Below are 20155 nucleotides of genomic sequence, written 5' to 3' on the forward strand. Positions count from 1 at the left end.
ATTCATAAGGCAATCTTATTTTCTTTCTAGAAAAATGCTCCACGCACTTCTTCAAAGGAAATTGAAATCTATTATTCCCTTCCTTCATATTGATGATAGCACCGATAGTCCTTAGGAAAGGTCTACCAAGAATGATAGGGCAAGTAGGATTGAAATCAATGTCAAGCACAATGAAATCCACGGGTACATAGTTCCTATTTGCAATAATAAGAACATCATTGATCCTTCCCATGGGTTTCTTGGCAGTAGAATCCGCAAGATGCAAATTAAGAGAACACTCCTCAAACTCATTAAAACCCACAACATCACATAAAGACTTTGGAATCGCGGAAACACTAGCACCCAAATCACACAAAGCATTGCCTTCATAGTTTTTGATTTTGATTTGGATAGTAGGTTCCCACTCATCATGAAGCTTTCTAGGGATAGAAACTTGCAATTCAAGTTTCTCTTCAAGAGATTTTATCATAGCTTCGACGATATGATCGGTAAAGGCCCTGTTTTGGCTATAAGCGTGTGGAGAGTTTAGCATGGATTGCATCAAGGAAATGCATTCAATCAAGGAGCAACTATCATAATTGAATTCCTTGAAATCCAAAGTAGTAGTTTCATTACTACCCAAGGTTTTAATATCTTCTACTCCACTTTCAATGCTTTTAGCATCAAGATAGATGGACTCTGAATCATTGGGGCATTTTTCAACCAAAGTGGATTCATATCCAGCCCCATCATCATTAGGTTTGACACAAGAAAACAAAGATTCAATGGGAGTCACACCAAGCACTTTAAGATCTTCGCGATTCTTATCACGAGAACACGCCTTTTTAAGCCATTCATGTCTAGCACGAATTTGGGCGGTTCTTTCTTTGCTCTCACTCATGGAAACACGCATAACTTTCAAAGTTTCATCCATATTGATCTTGGGAGGAGCACATCTAACTTTCAAAGCATCAATATCACTAGACATTCTATCAACGCTCCTAGCCAAATCGTCAATTTTGAGTAGTTTTTCCTCTATGGACGCATTGAAAATCTTTTGTGAGTTGATAAACTCTTTGATATTACTATCTAGATCAGAGGGTAATCTATTGTAATTTCCATGAGTATTGTTGTAGGAGTTGCCAAAGTTATTAGAGGGGTTACTAGGAAAAGGCCTAGGAACATAGTTTCCTCTAAAAGCATTGTTGTTGAAAAAATTATTCCTACCAACAAAATTAACGTCCAAGCTAGCGTTGCTACTCTCAATCAAGGAAGACAAGGGCATGTCATTAGGATCTAAAGGAGCACTTCTACTAGCAACCAAATTCATTAACTCATCCATCTTAGCACTTAATGAGTTAATTTCTTCTATAACGTGTACCTTTTTACTAGTAGGTGACCTTTCAGTGTGCCACTGAGAGTAGTTCGTCATGATATTGTCTAGGAGTTTTGTGACTTCTCCTAACGTGATTTCCATGAACATTCCACCTGAGGCGGAGTCCAACATATTTCTAGAAGCGAAATTCAAGCCAGCGTAGAAGATTTGTATAATCATCCAAAGACTCAAGCCATGAGCGGGACAATTTCTAATCATCAATATCATTCTCTCCCAAGATTGTGCAACATGTTCATGATCAAGTTGCTTAGAATTCATGATACCATTACGGAGAGAGATAATCTTAGACGGCGGAAAATACTTGGATATATAAGCATCTTTGCACTTGTTCCAAGAATCAATACTATTTTTGGACAAAGACGAAAACCAAGTTTTTGCTCGATCTCGCAACGAGAACGGAAAAAGCTTCAATTTAGTCACATAATTATCCACATCTTTCTTCTTTTGCATATCAGAAAACTCAATGAAGGTATTAAGATGGGATGTGGCATCTTCACTAGGAAGGCCGGAGAATTGCTCTTTCATAACAAGATTCAGCAAAGCAGCATTGATTTCGTATGATTCCGCACTAGTGGCGGGAGCAATCGAAGTACTAATAAAGTCATTATTATTAGTATTCGAGAAGTCACAAAGTTTGGTGTTTTCAGTCATGGTGACTTCAGCAAGCAAGCAAGCACACAAGCGAATTGAAAGCAAGCGACAGAAAAGGGAGAACGAAAAAGGCAAACAAAAAAGGCAAATATTTTTGTAAACTTTTGTTTTTCAGAAGTGGGGGAGAGGAAAACGAGAGGCAAATAAAGTAAATGCAAGAGATGAGTTTGCGACACTTACTTGGATGAGTTCTTGACTTATTCCTCCCCGGCAACGGCGCCAGAAATCCTTCTCCTACTTCTCAAACAACAACGCCAGAAATTGGAACGTTGACGGAGACTTGGCTTGGGTTGGTTTTTCCCTTGAAGAGGAAAGGGTGATGCAGCATAGGAGCAGTAAGTATTTCCCTTAGTTTGAGAACCAAGGTATCAATCCAGTAGGAGAATCTCGTCAAGTCTAGAGTACATGCGCAAACACAAAAGAGCTTGCACTCAACGCTATAAAGGGGTTGTCAATCCCTTCAAGATTGATTGCAAAATGAGATCTGAAGGCGGAAAGTGCAATGAAGTAAAAGTGTAAGGCTGAAAATATGGTGTGAAGTAGGCCCCGGGGCCATAGTGTTCACTAGAGGCTTCTCTCAAAATAGCAAATATCACGGTGGGTGAACAAATTACTGTCGAGCAATTGATAGAACTGCGCAAATTCATGACGATATCTAAGGCAATGATCATACATATAGGCATCACGTCCGAGACAAGTAGACCGATACTTTCTGCATCTACTACTATTACTCCACACATCGACCGCTATCCAGCATGCATCTCGTGTATTGAGTTCATGACGAACAGAGTAACGCCTTAAGCAAGATGACATGATGTAGAGGGATAAACTCAAACCAATCATGAAAACCCCATCTTTTTGCCCTTGATGGCAACAACACGATGCGTGCCTCGCTACCCCTTCTGTCACTGGATGGGGTGATAACCCACAAGTGTAGGGGATCGCAACAGTTTTTGAGGGAAGAGTATTCGATCCAAATTTGTTGATTCGCCTCAAGGGGAAAAGAAAGAATATTCTCAAGTATTAGCAGCTGAGTTTGTCAGATTTAACCACACCTGAAAGATTAGTGTCTGCAAGCAAAGTATCAGTAGCAAAGTAGTATGATAGCAACACTGTCAGAAACAGATCTATTGACGGCATACTATTCCTAACTGTTGTATCAGTGGCGCCAGTAAGTTGCACGTGGACGGGGAACTATTCTTCCCCGGCAACAATGTAGGAAAAGGTCTTGCAACAAGTAACAGCAGAGTAGCAAGGAACAGCAGTAGCAGCAGCAGCAGAGTAACAGCAGTAGCAACAGTAGTAGCAAAGTGGCCCAATCCCTTTTGTAGCAAGGGACAAGCCTGGATAAAGTAACGTAGCAAGGACCAGTAGTAAAAGACTCGTAGGCAGTGGATCGGTGATGGATGAGTGTGACGGATGTGATTCATCATGTAACAGCTATAACACGCAGAGGTAAGTAACTAGCTCCCGTTCATCAATCTAATGTAGGCATGTATTTCGTATGTAGTTATACGTGCTTAGGGAAAAGAACTTGCATGACATCTATTGTCCATCCCTCCCGTGGCTGCGGGGTCCTAATGGAAACTACGGAATATTAAGGTTCTCCTTTTAATAAAGAACCGGACCAACGCATTAACACGTGGTGAATACATGAACTCCTCATACTATGGTCATCTCCGGGAGTGGTTCCGGCTATTGTCACTCCGGGGTTTCCGGGTCATAACACAAAGTAGGTGACTACAACTTGCAAGATAGGATCTAAAACACACATATATTGGCGACAACATAATAGGTTAAGATCTGAAATCATGGCACTCGGGCCCTAGTGACAAGCATTAAGCATAGCCAAGTAGTAGCAACATCAATCTAGAACATAGTGGATACTAGGGATCAATCCCCGTCAAAACTAACTCGATTACATGATAGATCTCATCCAACTCATCACCGTCCAGCAAGCCTACGATGAGATTACTCACGAACGATGAAGAGCATCATGGAATTATCGATGGAGGAAGGTTGACGATGACGATGGCGACGATTTCCCCTCTCTGGAGCCCCGAACGGACTCCAGATCTGCCATCCAGATGAAGAACAGGAGGTGGCGGCGCCTCCGTATCGTAAAATGCGATGAAACCTTCTCTCTGATTTTTTTTTCCGGGCGAGACGGAAGATATAGAGCTGAGTTTGGGGGCGGTGGTGCCACGTGGGCCCCACAAGCCCTCACGGCGCGGCCTAGGGGGGTGGCCGCGGCCTATGGGCTTGTGGCCCACTAGCACGCCCCCTCCGGTGGATCTTTGCACAGGTATTTTTCTTTTATTCCAGAAAAATTCTCCGTAAATTTTCAGGACATTCCGAGAACTTTTATTTCTGCACAAAAACAACACCATGGCAATTCTGCTGAAAACAACGTTAGTCTGGGTTAGTTCCATTTAAATCATGCAAGTTAGAGTCCAAAACAAGGGCAAAAGAGTTCGGAAAAGTAGATACGACGGAGACGTATCATGAGGTCACCGCACGGTATGAACCCAAAACCAAGCACTTCTCCCATTGCAAGAATCATAGATCAAGTTGGCCAAACAAAACCCACAACTCGAAGAGAATTACAAGGATAAGAAATCATGCATATAAGAGATCAGAAGAAACTCAAATAAGATTCATAGATAATCTGATCATAAATCCACAATTCATCGGATCTCGACAAACACACCGCAAAAGAAGATTACATCGGATAGATCTCCATGAAGATCATGGAGAACTTTGTATTGAAGATCCAAGAGAGAGAAGAAGCCATCTAGCTACTAGCTATGGACCCGTAGGTTTATGGTGAACTACTCACGCATCATAGGAGAGGTCATGGTGTTGATGAAGAAGCCCTATGTATCCGAATCTCCCCTCCGGCAGGGCACCAGAACGTGCCCCGGATGGGATCTTGCGGAGACAGAAGCTTGCGGCGGCGGAAAAGTGTTTTCGTGGATCTCCTGATTTTTTTGGGATTTTAAGGAATTTATTGGCGAAGGAGCTAGGGCAGGGGAGGCCCAGGGAGCCCACAAGCCTAGGAGGCGCGGCCCCCCTGGTCGCGCCATGAGGGCTTGTGGCCTCCCCCGAGACTCCATGCCTTGGTTCCCAAGCTTTCTGCGTATCTTCTGTTCCGGAAAAAATCTTTTCAGAAGTTTTATTCCGTTTGGACTCCGTTTAAAATCTCCTCTGAAAAGGGTCAAAAATATGGAAAAAACAGGAACTAGCACTTGGCACTGAGTTAATAAGTTAGTCCCAAAAAAGATATAAAAGGCATACAAAACATCCAAAGTTTCACAAGATAATAGCATAAAACCATCAAAAATATAGATACATTGGAGACGTATCACCTACCTAGGCTCAATAGAGAGTCCAGCCCGCTCGTCTACATCCTAAGCGTGCACGGGTCTTGGGCTCATTGCTCTTTACACTCCTGCATGTTGTGAGGGCGGCCGAGACTAGTCCTGCCACCTCTTATACAAGATAAATGATTACGCAGACTACTCGGGCGTGCGCCACTCCATTGCTGATGTACGAAGAGCTTCGGCTGATACTGCGACGCTGAGTGCCCATAATTGTCCCTGCGTGAAGGTTAGTGTGTATAGGTCAAACGACCAACTCACATCAAATTCCCAATCCCATTAATGTTTTGTCAACTATTGTGACGATCAGTGATCCACGATATGTGGTCCCATTGCCTCGTCTCGAGGATGTGTGGCAAGGGCCAAGAATTCCTGGCCATGCCTCGTCACAACCACGCGAGAAAGTGAAAGTAACCGTGTGTTTGTAACATCACAAGAATCAGATGAATGACCCTTGATGGATTTCAATCGATGTAACCGTTAAGGTGATCGGAGAGGAATCACCCTCGATGGTTCACGTTTGAGGGGTTGCACGACAGAGTAATTATCAGAAGTGGTGAAGGAGGAATCACCCATCGTAATCCACTTCCGTTTAACTACACTACAAAGTTAACATCAGGAGTACAATACAAGGTATCACCCTCGGTACTCGATAGTACCTCTGCAGATTCGTACAACTAAGGGGTGTGAGGTGATGTGATGTGTCATGGCTTGTCAATCAGATGATGGAGTCTTCGAGTCTTCAATGTCGTCGAGTCTTCGATGACGAAGCAGCGGCAACTGCGACTAACTGGGGTCACTAGGGACCACTAATCCACCTATACTAAGCATTTAATATGTAGTAGGGTACAATATGATTTTAACAAAAACAGGCTATGGATCAGAGCTATCTATAACAGTAGCAAAATCTAATGCAAGCATGAGGGAGAAAGAATGGACGATATGGGGATGATCAAAGGGGTTTGCTTGCCTTGTCGCTCTACTACAAAAGGTTGGTTGTCAGGGGGTTGTCGCACCCGACAACAGCCTCAACTTCAGCGTCTACAGGAGAGAAGAGGGGGAAGAACAATAAATAATAGCAAGCAGATGCATCACGATGCATGACATGGCAATATGCATTGCTAGGGATGAGCTAACGCAGTACTGCACGTCATGCAGAGAGTGGGAAAATATCTGACGATATTTCCCGGGTCTGTGGCTACTACCGAACAGATAATCCTAACGCCATATGTTCATCATGTTAGGAGCTTGTGACACATGAACGCACAAAGTATTTGGATTCGTGGGATTTTTCTAATCAACTTTTACGTACAAATTATTTTCATCTAACTTATAGATTATTTTATAAGATTTTTCAAAGTTGTAAATCATTTTAACAAATTATCAGAATTATTTTAATTTGAAAAAGTCTTTATTGCATCAGCATGCCATCATGATGATGTCAGCAGTCAATAGGGCTATTGACTCGTCAAACTGTTAGCTCGACCCCACCCGTCATAAACATAGGGCTAATTCCAGAGTTTATTTTATCTAATTAAATAATCTAACTACCAGGGCCCACATGTTAGTGTCTATTTAACCAAATTAATTAGTTTAATTAATTTAATAGTTTAATTAGGGGCTAATTATACCTGGGCCCACATGTTAGTGGCTACGGGGTGGTGGCCCACTAGTCGGCTGCTCGGGGCTGCCCAGTCAGCACTTGGCCACGGTTAACGGTCAACACAGCCCGGTGGGCACTTGCAACGACCGGGTGGCCCTTGTCGGCCAGGTCAGCGGCGGTGGCCGAGGCAGCTCTGGCGATCCAGAAACACGACGGAGGGCTCGGGCCAGCGATGAAAATTTGCCATTGGGGGCCAAATCGAGCGCGGAGGGGCTCGTTTGGACACGGAGGCCAGCGTGCATCCATTCGACGAGCGGGAGGAGCTGGGGCGTCCTGGAGCGGCGCCGATGTTGAGCTGCAGCGGCAGCCATGGTCGGGCAACAGTGGGCAATATGATGTGGCGCACTAGCGAGCTACCACACGGACTAAGGGGAACTTGCGCGACGCGTGGGAGCTAAAGGGCACGAGCCCGGGATATTTTCTCGCCAGAGGCTCGCCGGCGTCGAGCTCGAGCTGAGCCGAGCCTCAGTCACATTGTCTAGGGGGTGCAGGGCACGTGCGAGCCATCGAAGAGCAGGGGAAGGTGCATGAGCTTATAGAAGTCCTGCAGATGTGCTGAGACTGATCAGGGAGGGCTCGGTGCGGTCGGATCGACAGCGAGGGGCGGCGGTGACCCGAGGAGGAATACGGAGGTACGGGGGCGATGTAGAGGCAGCGGGCTCGCGCTCGAAGTCGGGGTGGACGCGGCGTTCGATGGCGGAGCTCCTCGACAACATCGAGGGCGAGCGGGGCACGGTAGTCGTGGTTACGCCGGGGCCGTGGCGACGGCGGCGCTGCCTCGAGCGGTCAGAGGAAGGGGACGAGCGAGGGGGAAGTGGGAGGCGTGCTAGGGTTCCACGGGTGCGGGGAGAACTTGTAGGCGTCGAGGAGGCACCAAATGCGCGCCACGGTGACGGGGGCGGCCGATGGCGGTCATCGTCGCGCCCACGTCGGTTCGGGTGGGGAGGGGAGGACAATGGAGGTAGGTGTGCTCGCCCGGCACTCTAGCTAGTTGGCTTAAGTGCACAGTGTCGCCTGGCCCCTTTCGTTTTTTTTTATTTTTCTCTTTGTTTCTGATTTTATTTAATTATAACAGCAAGTTACTTTTGTAACAATATAGTGTTTCACCCAATCATTAACTTGCATTTTTTAGGTTGTGCCATAAAAAGTTTGGGGCCCATTCGGAAGTGTGGGAATTTTCATTATTCAAAAAAGGTATTTAATTAATTGTTTTGGCCTCTGTTATTATTGTTTGGAGGCACTTAAATACCTTGAAAAAATATGGTTTCAATTTTATAGATACCTCAAGAATATTTGAAACCCAATCATGATTTTAGTTCTCATATCTGTCAAAAGATTTAATCCACTTATTAAAAGGAGTTTGAATTTCAAAATGGAATTTGAAATGAGATATGATTTTAAGATTGATCAAGCACTGTTTAGCAAAATAATTAGCTTAATATTGGCCATCACTGTAGTTCAATTCAATGATCATTGTAGATTAACCTAAAGGTGTCACACTCATATCCGCTTCATATTTGGGCTCAATACGAGGGTTATCGGTTACCCGGACGTTTGAGGCCCGTCTGAAGGTTTCAGCTAGGTCAATTTTTTTGTGACCGGTTAGTGATCGGAAAATCTATCTGAATGTTTGTGACGGATTTAAGGGGTCCGACTGTAAATGCTCTTACAATTCTATCATTTTTTAAGATTGCTTGTGCTTTTTTAATTTCTTTTCTTGCAAATGAAAACCTTGTCAAGTTCCTTCTTATTATCTCTAGTAAGAGACATTGAGTATCTTCAGGCTTCTTTAGAATTTCAAAATTTCAGAAACTAATCGGTGCGCTAATGGAGTGGCACACAAAATTGCAAAGTTTTGTTTTACTCCTTCCATCACAGTTTAGAAGACATGCACGTGTACGTAGGTCGTCAATTTGATTTATATAAAATATATTATTAAACATAAAAATTATATTACTAGAAAATAGAATATGTGAAGTTTTTAATAATATCTTTTTTGTAATATATGCTTTTCATTAAGTTTATTAAATTATCGATCTAGGTACATATGTCGAACTTGTAAACTGAGACGAAGAGAGTATAGTAAATTGTTCTGATAGTAAGTTTGATGGTGTTCTTCTTAATAGTTTTTTTGTCCGGACGGTCTTACGTTGCAATGAATAGTTGTAATAACTTTTTTAATAATTAATTAATGTACGAGATGTTTCTTTTTTTGAAAGAAAAAACAGCTCAGTCCGGTTGTAGATGATGGATTCTAACGATGCGGACGATGCGGACGTGTCGTTGGCCCGCAGAACATGATGTACACTTTGCATCGTGATGAGTTAATCCGAAACTAGCCGTTGGGAGGGGGAATCAATCCATTAGCTCGTGCTCCCCTCCTGCCTCTACTAGCCGTTGGTGGCCTCGTGCACGCCCTCGTCTTCTTCCCGCGCCATCTCTGCAGCGGCAGGAATAGCTCGCGGGCGCGCCACATTTATGACACCACCACCCCTCACACCCTACCTTACCTACCAACGAGCCCACCCCCTCCCTCACTCCTCTCCCCTCGCCACCGCAACGTCTCTCTCGTGCTCCATAGCCTCCCCTGCTTCACTTCGTGTACAGACTGCAGACCGGCCGGCGCCATGCCGCTGCGGCTAGGCGGTAACCGCGCGGCCGCCCTGCTGCTCGTCCTGCACTGCTGCTGCGCTCCGCTCCTCTTCCCGTCGCCGGCAGCCGCCGCCGCCCACCGCCACCATCCCGCCGGGGACGGCGTCGTGATCAGCGAGGCGGACCGGCAGGGCCTGCAGGCCATCAAGCAGGACCTCTCCGACCCCCGCGGCTTCCTCCGCTCCTGGAACGACACCGGCCTCGGCGGCGCCTGCTCGGGGGCCTGGACGGGGATCAAGTGCGTCAACGGCAACGTGGTCGCCATCACGCTCCCCTGGCGCGGCCTCGCCGGCACCCTCTCCGCGCGGGGGCTCGGCCAGCTCACCCAGCTCCGCCGCCTCAGCCTCCACGACAACGCCATCGCCGGGGCGGTCCCGAGCTCGCTCGGCTTCCTCCCCGACCTCCGCGGCCTCTACCTCTTCAACAACCGCTTCTCCGGCGCCATCCCGCCGGAGATCGGCCGCTGCCTCGCGCTGCAGTCGTTCGATGCGAGCAGTAACCTCCTCACCGGCGTCCTCCCGGCTTCGATTGCCAACTCCACCAAGCTCATCCGCCTCAACCTCAGCCGCAACGCCATCTCCGGCGAGGTCCCCGCGGAGGTCGTCGGCTCCTCGTCGCTCCTCTTCCTCGACCTCTCATACAACAAGCTCTCCGGCCACATCCCTGACTCTTTCGGGGGCGGCTCCAAGGCGCCGTCCTCGTCCTCGCGGAAAGAAGCCGTCACTGGGAGCTACCAGCTCGTCTTCATCAGCCTCGCGCACAACTCGCTCGACGGGCCGGTGCCGGAGTCGCTCGCCGGGCTCAGCAAGCTGCAGGAGCTGGACCTGGCCGGCAACAACCTCGACGGCTCCATCCCCGCCCAGTTGGGCTCGCTTCACGACCTCACGACGCTCGACCTCTCGGGCAACGAGCTCGCCGGGGAGATCCCGGAGAGCCTCGCAAACCTCACCGCTAAGCTCCAGTCCTTCAACGTCTCGTACAACAACCTCTCCGGTGCGGTGCCGGCCTCGCTCGCCCAGAAGTTTGGGCCCGCCTCCTTCACCGGTAACATACTGCTCTGCGGCTACTCTGCTTCTTCGCCGCCCTGTCCCGTGTCTCCGTCTCCGGCGCCGGGGGCAACCTCGCAAGGGGCAACCGGGCGCCACGGCCTCCGCAAGTTCAGCACCAAGGAGCTCGCATTGATCATCGCCGGGATCGTGATTGGTGTCCTCATCTTGCTGTCGCTCTGCTGCCTCCTGCTCTGTTTACTGACAAGGAAGAAGAAGTCCAGCACTAGCACTGGAGCACGGAGCGGGAAGCAGTCGTCAAGCAAGGACGCCGCCGGTGCCGGCGCCGCTGCAGCTGCTGGGCGAGGCGAGAAGCCGGGGGCATCCGAAGCGGAGTCCGGCGGCGACGTAGGTGGCAAACTGGTGCACTTCGACGGGCCGCTGGCGTTCACGGCCGACGACCTGCTGTGCGCCACCGCAGAGATCATGGGGAAGAGCACGTACGGCACGGTGTACAAGGCGACGCTGGAGGACGGCAGCCTGGTGGCCGTGAAGCGGCTGCGGGAGAAGATAACCAAGGGGCAGAAGGAGTTCGAGGCCGAGGCGGCGGCGCTCGGCAAGGTCCGGCATCCCAACCTGCTCTCGCTCAGAGCCTACTACCTCGGCCCCAAGGGGGAGAAGCTGCTCGTCTTCGATTACATTCCCAGGGGCAGCCTCTCCGCCTTCTTGCACGGTGAGATTCCTCAAAAATTGTTCATCCTTTGAAGGAGATTACATTCAAATCTGTGGTTCTGAGTTCAGACATTTGGTTCATGGCGTTCGTTCAGCTCGAGCTCCCAACACGCCGGTGGACTGGGCGACGCGGATGGCGATCGCCAAGGGCACGGCCCGCGGGCTCGCGTACCTCCACGACGACATGAGCATCACCCACGGCAACCTCACCGGCAGCAACGTCCTCCTCGACGACGACTCGAGCCCCAAGATCGCCGACATCGGCCTGTCTCGCCTCATGACGGCCGCCGCCAACTCAAGCGTGCTCGCCGCGGCGGGTGCGCTGGGGTACCGCGCGCCGGAGCTGTCCAAGCTCAAGAAGGCGAGCGGCAAGACCGACGTGTACAGCCTCGGCGTCATCATCCTGGAGCTGCTCACCGGCAAGTCCCCCGCCGACACGACCAACGGCATGGACCTGCCGCAGTGGGTGGGGTCGATCGTGAAGGAGGAGTGGACCAACGAGGTGTTCGACCTGGAGCTGATGCGGGACACGGCCGCCGGCCCGGAGGGGGACGAGCTCATGGACACGCTCAAGCTGGCGCTGCAGTGCGTCGAGGTCTCGCCGTCGGCCAGGCCGGAGGCGCGGGAGGTGCTGCGGCAGCTCGAGGAGATTCGGCCTGGACCGGAGGGCGGCGCCGCCGGACCGAGCGAGGAAGGCCATGTTGCTTCTGCAAGCAACGAGTAGAGCAGTGGCCGACTTGGATGGATTAGAGAGGAAAGAAGATTGTTACATTGAGGTTTAGTTGTTTTGATAATTTTTTGATTCATTTATAAGTTGAAGGGATCACCCTTCTTTTTCATTTTCTATATAGTTTGTATAGGCAAATATTATTTGCGCCACTAGAATCTCTGTCAGGAATTCCAAACCCATATAAACATTATTGATTTGTCACAGCTGTTGATCACACTTCTGAATTTCTCATGGCTTGCTTCCTCGTCAAGTCGTCATGTCATTCAGAATTTCAAACTGAATTTTGATACATTCAAAAACCGATTCCAGTAAACCTCGCACTCTCTTCCTTCTGAAGGCGGCCTAATTATGTCCAGTAAATAGTGGTGCTCCAGTAACTTGGTTTAATCAAGAGTTGTGGATAATCAACCACCAGATATACCAACCGACAAGGAAGAATGTTCAGGACAATAGTTTACTGGATGAAGTCTAGCATGCCAAAAATCTTTAAGGTGAAAATTTAAATTCTAATCTTAGTGGTCGGATCCGATGAGGACGGTACTTGAACGTCGCTTCCTTTCTCAAAACGTTGTCGTTAAAGAACTTTGTTGTACGTGTGGCGTCATGAAATAGTTGATGTGAATATGGTCATTGGTACGAATATTGTCATTGCTATAGTTTGCCAACCACGGATCTCGTTGCTTTGCGTCATTTTTTATTTTTCCACGCATATGCATAGCTTCAATCTTATATGACTTTGCTAGTTGCCTGTATTTTTGTGTGTGTTTTCATATTGATTATGTGCATCTTAACCATACATGACGAATGTGTGCTCATGATTTTTTTTTACAATCATCTCCTCCTTCATTCATTCATGACACTGTGACATCGGTTACAATAAAATGAATTGCAAGGATTAAAAAACCTAGCAATCCTACCTATTTGATGAGCTGCCCTATTTCTCTTTTTATTACAATGTTCATATACCACATGGAGTGAAATCAAGAAACATAAAATAACAATCCTCGAAGATAACACAAGCGAATGAAGAAGAAAATCCATCAAGTAATGTTGCGACCACCTCCGCACTATCCGAGTTAATTTCAAACTTGCTGCACCCAACAATGCGTGCAAGAACCATCCCAAATCTCCGTGCTATGGCTTTCGTTGAGTCAAAACATATATCAAATTTTCCATTTACCGTCGTGATGAACTATTCACAATAATCACGTGCAACCGCTCCAACAGTTCCATCGAACATATCACTATCAAAACCAGCGTCCACGTTCAATTTGGCATATCCTTACCTTGGTTTCATCCGAGCATCCAACCTCATGTTGTGCATAGCACGATGCACACATTCAAAACTTCCAACAGAACCAAAAAATGGAAGGTCCTAAGGTGGGGTAAAATCTACTTGAAGATTACACCACCATCCATAACGGGAGAAAATTCTTCCTGACCATATGATTCACGCGGATAGGCACCATCATACCTCCGGTCTCTAGAGGATAGACCAAGTACGAAGTCATCACTTACATGCATAAATAACCTCACAGGAGATGAAACACATTATTTTTTGTTAAAAATCACATCATTCCTCGTAAGCCATAGAGACCAACATAAGACAAACCGCCCCCCATAAGAATGTGTGCACAAAATTGTTTATCAATACCCCACAACCAATTGCCAGACATATCACACAGACTGCGATACAGGTAAAGATTTAAAGCTACTTGAACAATGGACCATATTGCATGAGAAAATTTACACTCAAAAAGTAAATGTTTAATTGATTTGTCATGTTAGCAAAAGACACAAGTCTTGCTACCTTGCCAGTTGTGGCATGACAGGTTATCTCTAGTCAAGATCACACCTCTATTTAAAAGCCAGAGGAATGTCTTCACTTGAAGATGTAGTGTGAGCTTTCACATTTTTTACTATCAATGGGAACATCGTAGTGGGCAATCACCCATATAAGGACTTGACTGAAAACTTTCCGTTCTGGCGAAGTTCCATCGAAACTTGTCTTGTTCGGTTGACAACTGAATGGGCTCCAAACACGTGAGCAATTGAAAGCATGATATGCTCCCTTGGTGGTTTTGATAATTCATGACAACATACATTGTCTCTTGGACTAACACTTTTACCTAGATATTTCAGGTTTAGTTCATGGAGAGCTTTGGCTAAATGTTTATGTAGAGATGCCCCTTGATGCAAGAAAGGAATAGGATTGCCTCAAGCTTCTAGAAGACTCTTCATTTCATATTTGTGACAAATCACTTTTGAGTCCATAGGAAATCCAATACTATTAAAAGGGGGTGAGGTAGTAAAATGAACTGGTTGCTCAAAGTGCTCAAAGTTAGCCACCAAAATACTCAGTCATTTTTCCCAAATAACCATTCTCTCCAATTCTTCATACTCAAATCCGGTGCCACTAACTTTCATATTTCGGACCCACTGAGTTTGACCTCAGACAGAAACCCTAGCCATTCCCACCAAATCGGTGCAACCGAATCCATATCGGTGCTACCGAGTTCCGTGTGACCAACATTCTATTGCCTCGGTACACAAAATAGGAATTTTCGAGTTTGAGTATCGGTACCACCGAGTTTGTCCATCTGACCATTAGCCACCTTTTCGGTGCCACCGAGAGATTCAAAAGTTCTGCCTTTTGTGCTAATCGGTACCATCGAGTTTGTAACTTCGGTGTCACCGAGCTTTCCACTTTAGGTGTAACGATTGGATTTTGTGTGCTGCCTATATATACCCCTTCACCCACCTCTCACTCGTGGAAGAAGCACTCAGAACACACACTTCATTGCCAGATTTATTTTTTGAGAGAGAACCACCTACTCGTGTGTTGAGACCAAGATATTCCAATCCAACAATTTCAAACTTGATCTCTAGCTCCTCAAATTTCTTTCCACCAAAACAATCTCTCCGACCCATGCATATTCTATGAGAGAGTGATTTTGTGTAGAGGAGACTATCTTTAGAAGCACAAGAGCAAGGAGTTTATTGATCTACCACATCTATTACCTTTTGGAGGGTGGTGCCTCCTAGATTGGTTAGGCGTCGCTTGGGAGCCTCCTACTTCGTGTTGTGGTGTTGAACCAAGATGTTTGTAAGGGCAAGGAGATCTCCTACTTCATGAAGATCTACCATGAGTAAGGCTAGTCCTTCGTGGGTGGAAGTCATGGTGGAATAGACAATGCCGCTTCTTCGTGGACCCCTTGTGGGTGGAGCCCTCTGTGGACTCTCGCAGTTGTGACCCTCCGTGGCTTGAAGTCTCCACTAATATGGGCATATGATAGTAACGGTGGCTATTTTGAGGAAGGTATATGGTGGGTTTATGTTGGGGAACGTCGCATGGGAAACAAAAATTTTCCTACGTGCACGAAGACCTATCATGGTGATGTCCATCTACGAGATGGGATGTGTGATCTACGTACCCTTGTAGACCGTACAGCAGAAGCGTTAGGGAACGCGGTTGATGTAGTGGAACGTCTTCACGTCCCTCGATCCGCCCCGCGAACTATCCCGCGAACAGTCCCACGATCTAGTGCCGAACGGACGACACCTCCGCGTTCAGCACACGTACAGCTCGACGATGATCTCGGCCTTCTTGATCCAGCAAGAGAGACGGAGAGGTAGAAGAGTTCTCCGGCAGCGTGACGGCGCTCCGGAGGTTGGTGATGATCTTGTCTCAGCAGGGCTCCGCCCGAGCTCCGCAGAAACGCGATCTAGAGGTGAAAGCGTGGAGATATGTGGTCGGGCTGCCGTGGCAAAGTTGTCTCAAATCAGCCCTAAAACCCCACTATATATAGGAGGAGGAGGGGGAGACTTGCCTTGGGGTCCAAGGACTCCCAAGGGAGTCGGCCGAGCCAAGGGGGAAGGTCTCCCCCTCCCAAACCGAAATCTACTTGGTTTGGAAGGTGGAGTCCTTCTTCCCTTTCCCACCTCCTTTTTTTTTTCCTCTTTGATTTTATTTCCTATGCGCATAGGCCTCTCTTGGGCTGTCTCACCAGCCCACTAAGGGCTGGTGCGGCACCCCAAACACCCATGGGCTTCCCCGGGGTGGGTGGGCCCCCCCGGTGAACTCCCGGAACCCATTCGTCATTCCCGGTACATTCCCGGTAACTCCGAAAACCTTCCGGTAATCAAATGAGGTCATCCTATATATCAATCTTCATTTCCGGACCATTCTGGAAACCCTCGTGACGTCCGTGATCTCATCTGGGACTCCGAACAACATTCGATAACCAACCATATAACTCAAATACGCATAAAACAACGTCGAACCTTAAGTGTGCAGACCCTGCGGGTTCGAGAACTATGTAGAGATGACCCGAGAGACTCCTCGGTCAATATCCAATAGCGGGACCTGGATGCCCATATTGGATCCTACATATTCTACGAAGATCTTATCGTTTGAACCTCAGTGCCAAGGATTCATATAATCCCGTATGTCATTCCCTTTGTCCTTCGGTATGTTACTTGCCCGAGATTCGATCGTCAGTATCCGCATACCTATTTTAATCTCGTTTACCGGCAAGTCTCTTTACTCGTTCCGTAATACAAGATCCCGCAACTTACACTAAGTCACATTGCTTGCAAGGCTTGTGTGTGATGTTGTATTACCGAGTGGGCCCCGAGATACCTCTCCGTCACACGGAGTGACAAATCCCAGTCTCGATCCATACTAACTCAACGAACACCTTCGGAGATACCTGTAGAGCATCTTTATAGTCACCCAGTTACGTTGCGACGCTTGATACACACAAAGCATTCCTCCAGTGTCCATGAGTTATATGATCTCATGGTCATAGGAACAAATACTTGACACGCAGAAAACAGTAGCAACAAAATGACACGATCAACATGCTACGTATATTAGTTTGGGTCTAGTCCATCACATGATTCTCCTAATGATGTGATCCCGTTATCAAGTGTCAACACTTGCCTATGGCCAGGAAACCTTGACCATCTTTGATCAACGAGCTAGTCAACTAGAGGCTTACTAGGGACAGTGTTTTGTCTATGTATCCACACAAGTATTGTGTTTCCAATCAATACAATTATAGCATGGATAATAAACGATTATCATGAACTAAGAAATATAATAATAACTAATTTATTATTTCCTCTAGGGCATATTTCCAACAGTCTCCCACTTGCACTAGAGTCAATAATCTAGTTCACATCACCATGTGATTCCAACGAATCCAACACCCATATAGTTCTGGGGTCTGATCACGTCTTGCTCGTGAGAGAGGTTTTAGTCAACGGTTCTGAAACATTCAGATCCGTGTGTTCTTTACAAATCTTTATGTTATCTTATAGATGCTTCTACTACGTGCTATTCGGAAATGCTCCAAATATCTACTCTGCTATACGAATCCGTTTCACTACTCATAGTTATTCGGATTAGTGTCAAAGCTTGCATCAACGTAACCCTTTACGACGAACTCTTTAACCACCTCCATAATCGAGAAAAATTCCTTAGTCCATTAGTTACTAAGGATAAATTTTGACTGCTGCCAGTGATTCAATCATGGATCACTCTCTGTACCTCTCAACAGACTTTGAGTCAAGGCACACATCAGGTGCGGTACACAGCATGGCATACTTTAGATTCTACGGCTAAGGCATAGAAGACGACCTTCGTCTATTCTCTTTATTCTGCCGTGGTCGGGTTTTGAGTCTTACTCAAATTCACACCTTACAACGCAACCAAGAACTCCTTCTTTGCTGATCTATTTTGAACTCCTTCAAAAACTTGTCAAGGCATGCATCTTATTGAAACTTTCATTAAGCGCTTTTGATCTATCTCCATAGATCTTTGATGCTCAACGTTCCAGTAGCGCAATCCAGGTATTCCTTTGAAAATTCCTTTCAAACAACCTTGTATGCTTTACAGAAATTCTACATTACTTCTGATCCACAATATGTCACCCACATATACTTATCAGAAATTCTATAGCGCTCCCACTCACTTCTTTGGAAATACAAGTTTCTCATAAACTTTGTACAAAACCAAAATCTTTGATCATCTCATCAAAGTGTATATTCCAACTCCGAGATGCTTGCACCAGTCCATTGAAGGATCACTGGAGCTTGCATACTTGCTAGTATCTTTAGGATCGACAAAACCTTCTGGTTGTATCACATACAATGTTTGCTCAAGGAAACCGTCGAGGAAACAATGTTTTGACATCCTACATGCAATATTTCATAAATAATGCATCAACAACTAACATAATTCTAACAGACCTTTAGCATCGCTACGAGTGAGAAAGTCTCATCATAGTCAACTATTTGATCTTGTCGAAAACATCTTTGCGACAAGTCGAGCTTTTCTTAATAGTGACTTATCACCATCATCGTCTGTCTTCTTTTAAAGATCCATTTTTACTCAATAGTCCTATGGCCATCAAATAATTATTCCAAAGTCTACACTTTGTTTTTATACATGGATCCTCTCTCGGATTTCATGGCTTGTAGCCATTTGTCGGAATCTGGGCCCACCATCGCTTTCTCCATAACTCGTAAGTTCATTGTTGCTTAACAACATGACCTCCAAGACAGGGTTACCGTACCACTCTGCAGTAGTACGCGACCTTGTCAACCTACAAGGCTTGTAGTAACTTGATCCGATGCTCGATGATCACCATCATCAGCTTCCACTTCAATTGGTGTAGGCGCCACAGGAACAACTTCCCCGCCCTTCTACACACTGGTTGAAGTGATGTTTCAATAACCTCATCAAGTTCTACTACCCTCCCACTCAATTCTTTCGAGAGAAACCTTTCCTCGAGATAGAATCCGTTTCTAGAAACAAACACTTTGCTTTCGGATCTGAGATAGGAGATGTACCCAACTGTTTTGGATATCCTATGAAGATGCATTTATCCGCTTTGGGTTCGAGCTTATCAGACTGAAACTTTTTCACATAAGTGTCGAAGCCCCAAACTTTCAAGAAACGACAATTTAGATTTCTCTAAACCTCAGTCTATACTGTGTCATCTCAACGGAAATACGTGGTGCCCTATTTAAAGTGAATGCGGTTGTCTCTAATGCATAACCCATAAACGATAGTGGTAATTCGATAAGAGACATCATAGCATGCACCATACCAAATAGTGTGTGGCTATGACGTTCACACACATCATCACACTATGATGTTCTAGGTGGCATGAACTGCGAAACAATTTCCACATTGTCTTAACTGCGTACCAAAACTCATAACTCAGATATTCATTTCTATGATCATATCGTAGATAGTTTATCCTCTTGTTAGGACGAACTTCACTCTCAAACGGAATTGAACTTTTCAACATTTCATACTTGTGATTCATTAAGTAAATACTCCTGTATCTACTCAAATCGTCAGTGAAGTAAGAACATAATGATATCCACTGTGTGCCTCAGCACCCATTGGACTGCATACATCAAAATGTATCACTTCCAACAAGTTACTATCTTATTTCATCTCAATGAAAACAAGGCCTTGCTCATGTGGTATGATTTGCATGTCACTAGTGATTCGAAATCAGGTGAGTACAAAGATCCATCAGCATGGAGCCTCTTCATGCAATTTATACTAACATGACTCAAGCGGCAGTGCCACAAGTAAGTGGTACTATCATCATTAACTCGTATCTTTTGGCACCAATATTATGAACATGTGTAACACTACGATCGAGATTCAATAAACCATTGAAGGTGATTATTCAAGAAAATAGAGTAACCATTATTCTCTTTAAATGAATAATCATATTGCAATAAACACGATCCAATCATGTTCATGCTTAACACAAGCACCAAATAACAATTATTTAGGTTTAACATCAATCCCGATGGTAGAGGGAGCGTGCGACGTTTGATCATATCAACCTTGGAAACACTTCCAACACGTATCGTCACCTCGCCTTTAGCTAGTCTCCGTTTATGCCGTAGCTTTCATTTCGTGTTACTAATCACTTAGCAACCGAACCGGTATCC

General features: G+C 46.1%; 1 protein-coding gene across 1 annotated transcript; it reads left to right on the forward strand.

The window, feature by feature from the left end:
• The first annotated feature begins 9528 nt into the window (after positions 1-9528).
• LOC123429546 (probable leucine-rich repeat receptor-like protein kinase IMK3) lies at positions 9529-12370 on the forward strand. The gene is made up of 2 exons (XM_045113570.1): positions 9529-11440; positions 11535-12370. The coding sequence occupies exons 1-2, from the start codon at positions 9697-9699 to the stop codon at positions 12161-12163; spliced, it is 2373 nt and encodes a 790-aa protein (XP_044969505.1). The 5' UTR covers positions 9529-9696; the 3' UTR covers positions 12164-12370.
• Positions 12371-20155: the final 7785 nt, after the last annotated feature.

The sequence above is a fragment of the Hordeum vulgare genome, chromosome 2H (assembly GCF_904849725.1).
Source record: "Hordeum vulgare subsp. vulgare chromosome 2H, MorexV3_pseudomolecules_assembly, whole genome shotgun sequence".
Classification (NCBI taxonomy): Eukaryota; Viridiplantae; Streptophyta; class Magnoliopsida; order Poales; family Poaceae; genus Hordeum; species Hordeum vulgare.